We start from the raw sequence: 5971 nt of genomic DNA, 5'->3' as shown, positions 1-5971 counted from the left end.
TAATTCACTTCAGAAACACTTTTTGTTATATTCCATGGAATGCTCTTAACATCCCGATAGCAATGAATATATTAAATGCTTTGACAATAAATCCATAAAAAAATCTGTGGAAGCCGTAGCGCTGTAAAAAGCACGACCAATCATTTTAGCCGGCCCGGCTAAAATAACTGGATGGCCTACCTGCCTGTCAGCCTTCCATCTGTGCACAAACTTCTCTCGTGCCCTCATTGGTCATGTGCGCGTTCGTGTGTGTTGGAGTAGGGGCTCTGTAAGGAAGTCTGAAGGAAGGGGCAGATTTTTTTCGGCTGTGTATTTTCAAATTCTAGCGCACTCAAGCTGGTTTCTCCATTCTTACCTACATTACCTCTAAGTCCAGTTTTTATCACTTGAGGCTCCTGTCAAAAATTAAACCGGTTTTATCCTTTTTGGACTTTGAGCTTGTAATTCATGCCTTTTGTTTCGACTCGTCTAGATTATTGTAATGCACTTTATGCCGGCCTAAACCAGACTTTGCTGGCACGCCTGCAGCCGGTACAAAACGCTGCGGCTCGGCTGCACATTACACCTATTCTGGCTCCCCTCCACTGGCTTCCTGTCCATTTTAGAGTTCATTTTAAGATTTTATTGTTTATTTTTAAATGGCTTAATGGGCTGGCCCCTCAGTGCATCTCCGGCCTCCTACAGGTGTACACTCCCTCTAGGGCTCTGAGGTCGACTGATCAGCTGCGGCTGGTAGTCCCTAAAACCAAGAAAAAGACCAGGGGAGACCGAGCCTTCTCAGCGGTAGCCCCCAGGCTCTGGAACAACCTGCCCCCCCATGTCAAATTGTCGCCCACTCTTTAAACGTTTAAGTCCGGCCTAAAGACCCTCCTCTTTTCCCTCGCTTTCGAGTCAGTCTGAGCTACGCTCTACCTATTTGTATGCTTTTATTGTCTGTCCATAGCCTTTACGTGCCTTTTATCTATTCTTGTAATATTATATTTTGTTATAATGATATCTTCGTTGTGAAGCACTTTTGCAAACCCTCTGTTTTTAGAAATAAAGTGGATTGGATTGAAGGCAGTGCGACAGTCGTGTGGCTCATCGCTACAGTATTGTTATTTATTCATCTCCTGTCGTGGCTATGATTTGGATTGTGATCTTTTGAATGAGCTTTTTGTTGCTTATTTTTTATATTCATCTGATAATTCTAAAATAACAGAATTTATTGTGGTTCTGTTGTTGTGTAATGCTGCTTGTTCAGCTGTGTAGCTTATTAGCCTGCGAGCATTGAATGTTGTTCTTGTTGGAGAATTATTTTCATAGCACCTGATTTAAAAAGATCCAGCGCCTCAAAGCTCCCTAAAATGCATTTTCTGCCACTGCCGCAGATTTCATGAGGTTGTTAAAAGTAATTAGATTTATTTACCACAACATGCACGTACAGTAGGGAGCCCAAATATTACAGACTGCTTAGTGTAATCTATCCATTTCATCCGGCTCGGAGTACGGCACATTAGGGGCTGCTTCAACAGTTTCTGTTAAATGAAACGAGTCATTTAGCAGCTTGTTTTAATGCTAACCACGGGATGTTATGTCATGTGTTGGTGTTTGTAGCTGGAGGAAGGACACACGGGACGTCTGGAGCGCACCGAGGACCTGTGGTTGCGAGTGAGGAAGGACCACGCCCCCCGGCTGGCCCGCCTGTCTCTGGAGAGCCGCTCCCTCAGGGATGTGCTGCTGCACGGTGAGTCACCACAGAGTCCTCCCTCTGTTCATTCATGCAGTGAAACTCACAGACCGACGTACCTCCCAGAACAACTTTTCAATACTGTAAAAAGTCATTTGGGTCGAGGATCGGCCTGTGTCTTCATGGACAGCCCGTAGGATCCTCCCGCTCAGCGCAGGTGACATTATTTTGGGTCTACCACTTTTTCGTCCCGTAACCCACAGGATCTTTTAAGAAATGTAAAAAGACCATCTTACTGCGTCCAACCTCGGCAGCGAAGGAGCGTTGCGAGAGGTATTTTGTCACCAGGAGGTCATGACAGTGTGAATGCCTGAATGAAGATGACATGAAAGCCAGGTTTTTGCACTGATTTTGAATTTTTAAGGCAATGGTATTAAACCTTTGATCGGCTGATGAACAGCCTGTTTGAGTTTAAATGCAGTTTTCAATAAATTGCCTACTCTCTTTATTTGATCTATTGCCCCTGTTTCTTTTCTTTTTTTTTGCATTTTGAAGCTCTACTAACAACCTGGATAAGATCCACCCGTGAGAAATATAAATTCTTGTAATTTGGAGTGCATCACATTATACAAATTGTTCATTTAAAACGTTTTAGAACATTACTACAAAGATTTCTCTTAGTTTACTATAAAGTATTAAACTCATATTTACTGAGACATTTTTATTCAGAGGAAAATAAAACAGTCTTCTAGTGTCTAAAGTTTGCACATCATTCTGCACAGTGAAGCTCAAACATCCGAATGAAGTAACCATAAGCAAACAGATTTCTGACTGAACTCAGTGTGAGAACAACACATCTAGAGACAATACGTCTTTAGATACAATACTTAATTACATTAAGGTGAATTAATTCAATCATAATCTCACCTGGCTAATAAAGAATCCAAACTTGTTTTCTGACAGGCAAGCCTAAGCTGGGCCGAGAGTTGGGCCGCGGTCAGTACGGCGTGGTGTACCTGTGTGACAGCTGGGGCGGACACTACCCGTGTGCCCTGAAGTCTGTGGTCCCGCCTGATGATAAACACTGGAACGACCTGGCTCTGGAATTTCACTACACAAGGTGAGTTGGTTAGAAACGTTATTCTTCACAGTGTGGAAAGATGTCTTTGGCTACAAATGTTACAAAGGTGTGTGCAAACCCTGCATACTGAATACATGCATCATTAAGTGAGCGTAAAACATCACACACACGGACAGACGGACACAGCTGCTTTGTTCTTGTTATATCAGCAGCAAACCTGTTTCTCGTAGAGATATTTCAGAGGTTTTCTTCACATCAAACCTTAATTACAAAAACGGAATAGTCATCACAGCTGTCAGTGAATTATACTGACAGGCAGGAGGTGAGGATTGAACATTTCCAATGACTCGCTGTGTCTGAGCTGCTCCATCTATTAAAAGTTTGGACATTGAACATGAAAGTTTCACCGTTTGCTGTGAAGGCCAAACTCATCCTAGTGTTTTCAGTGTTGAAGCCTCGAGGCTCTGCTGTGCTCACATCAGTTGTTGAAAGCGTCTAATTAATATTCGTCTGCTCCAACTGCCATAAAACTGAGGAATGCATGACGAGTGTAAAAAGCTGCCTTAATGTGGACAAACAAGACTTGCACGAGTTTCCTGTGACTTCAAGATAACAAAGGGATTCTTTAAGGATCATATGGCTGAAATATTGTCTTTCTTTCCTTTGGATGTGTGTTTCTTCAGGTCCCTGCCGAAGCACGAGCGGCTGGTGGACCTGCACGGCTCGGTGATCGATCACACCTACGGGGGGGGGTCCAGCATCGCCGTGCTGCTCATCATGGAGCGGCTGCACAGAGACCTCTACACAGGCCTCAAGGTGACTTAGATTTGACCAAATCCAATAATATTCCTCTAAGTCGTTACTTCCATTTTAAAGCTGATTCTTACCAGTTTGATGTTGAAGTTTGAAGTATCCATGTTGGATTTTTATATTTTTGCCCAAAAAATACAATAAATCAAATTACAATAATGCCTTTGTCCACACTACACAACAAATATTTATGCATACATAGACTGATCGTAAGCATCTTAGAACATTAGGAAAAGCGCTATAGAAATCCCATGTATTATTATTATTATTATTATTATTATTATTATTATTAATAATCAAAACTCAAATTTGATGCCAATGCTTAATGTTGTGGTACATTTAGATGTTGTTGTATAATTGTTGGTGCTGAGAAATCAAAAAGATAACGCGTTCACCCATATTGATGTGAATATTTTGGATGTCAATTTATTCCATTTTTTGAAGATGTTCAAAACTAAACAAACATGAGAACAATTATTTATAATAATAAAAAGAAGCAAAATAACCAAAAACTTTCAAGGTATAAATAATATAACAATAAATACTGAAATAGTTTCCTTCATGTTCAAAAGGGGCAAGAAAAATTCATTTGTTCATGAAATAAAAGTTCAGTTCATCGTCATCAGCATCCGTGATGTAAATCCGTTCTGGGTGCAAAACGGCTTTAAGTCTAAGTCTTCTCCTTTCTGTCCCCATGGCTCCCAGGCTGGTCTATCACTGAAGGAGAGGCTTCTCATCGCTCTGGACGTGGTGGAGGGGATCCGCTTCCTGCATGGTCAGGGCCTCTTGCACAGAGACATAAAGCTAAAGAACGTTCTGGTAAGTTCAGAGCAGCTAAAAACTCAGCAAACCTTTTTTAGTCTGTGACTTCTGAGGGTTTTTGTGTGTTTTTTGTTTCTAGTACAACTTTATTATAACACCTCAGGGGCTTCATGGACGAGCAGTGCACAGACATAACGAGCCCCCTTTTTTGATGTCATTTCAATTCCAGTTAGACAAACAAAATCGTGCAAAGATAACGGACCTGGGCTTCTGTAAACCAGAGGCCATGATGTCCGGCAGCATCGTAGGAACGCCCATCCACATGGCCCCGGAGCTTTTTACAGGTACGATTACGGAGCAGTCACATGACCTATACCAGTGTCTCCAGGAAGTGTGTCAGGACTGACATTTGTTATCTTATTTCAAAATGATACCAAATTGTGCAGGAAAGTTATTTATTAGTCTTTTTAAGGTTCCTCTGCTTGTGATTCTTCCCCTGACAGGAAAGTACGATAACTCTGTTGATGTTTACGCCTTCGGGATCCTCTTCTGGTACCTCTGCACTGGTTCAGTCAAACTCCCAGAATCCTTTGAGAAATGCGCCAGCAAGGACCAGCTCTGGAATAACGTTAAAAAAGGTAAACGTTGCTTTCACACCGGCAGTTTGGTGTGTTGTTTCCTGATCAATAAAAGTAAAATGGTTCGGTTTGTGTTCGCTCTGACTTTTAACAATCCTACCAAGAACGTGATGTTACACAAACAGGAACGCACTGATTGGATAGTTTTGGTGTTGTTATCTGGAGATGTGTTAATAATACGGATCCATGCGGAGCAAACATCTTCCGGTGACACTTTGATGTTTGTAATGCATTCATTCACATTCTCTGGTGTCACAGATTCAAGATTCGAGGAAACAGCTGATTTTGAGCATTAGTCGACCCATGATGTCATGAATAGTGACAGAAACAAAACGTAAAGAGGCTTCTCATGCAATAATAAAACAAGATTACTTTAAAATCACTTTGTGGCTTATTGTTTAAGGAAGCTGTGTCCATCGCAATGACAGTCAAAACAAACCCAGGAGATGTGCAATATTGTAGATTTTTAACATAAGCGGTTTTATTTGAGCTAATATAAATGGTTTTAATATTTAATATATTTTGGCATCTACAGTCGTGGCTAGAGAGACTCTCTTGAACACTATTTAACTGGATTTTTGTTTAATTTCTTCATGAAGTTAAATTAGATTAAAGTTAAGGAAGTTTTGTTAAATAAATGAATTTAATTTTGAAAGTTAGGAGCAGACCACATATTTATTGCTGTAAACGCAAAACATAAATCTGGTATTTTATCTACATAGTCTGTTTTGTAACCAAAACTATTTGATATTCACAATAAAACAATATGTCGTCATACATGTTTTTTCTCCTGCCGTGTCAGGTCAGACACGAAGCGTGCCAGAGCTGTTTGGCATTAAATAATCACCAAACAACACTAAACATTGCTGTAGGTATAAAGACATTCTATAAACTATACTTTTACAATTGAGTTTATAAAGGCTTGAAAGATGGAAATATATTCTGTGCTTGAATTGAGCTTTTCAAGAGCTGTAGGAGCGGCTGTATTGTTCCTATTTTCACTCTATCCCG

General features: G+C 40.7%; 1 protein-coding gene across 1 annotated transcript; it reads left to right on the top strand.

Annotated features, from left to right (window-relative positions):
- Positions 1-1596: 1596 nt before the first annotated feature.
- Positions 1597-5918, top strand: LOC104952411 (dual serine/threonine and tyrosine protein kinase-like; the record flags this gene model as incomplete). The annotated part of the gene is made up of 7 exons (XM_010779225.1): positions 1597-1726; positions 2633-2789; positions 3434-3566; positions 4266-4379; positions 4552-4666; positions 4826-4960; positions 5763-5918. Coding segments are annotated over 7 exons (825 nt in total), but the record flags the coding sequence as incomplete, so codon positions are not given.
- Between the last annotated feature and the right edge of the window lie 53 nt (positions 5919-5971).

Source organism: Notothenia coriiceps, unplaced genomic scaffold (assembly GCF_000735185.1).
Source record: "Notothenia coriiceps isolate Sejong01 unplaced genomic scaffold, NC01 NC01_scaffold00019994, whole genome shotgun sequence".
NCBI lineage: Eukaryota > Metazoa > Chordata > Actinopteri > Perciformes > Nototheniidae > Notothenia > Notothenia coriiceps.
Note: the sequence above shows the minus strand (reverse complement) of the source record. Positions and strands in the feature narration are given on the sequence as shown.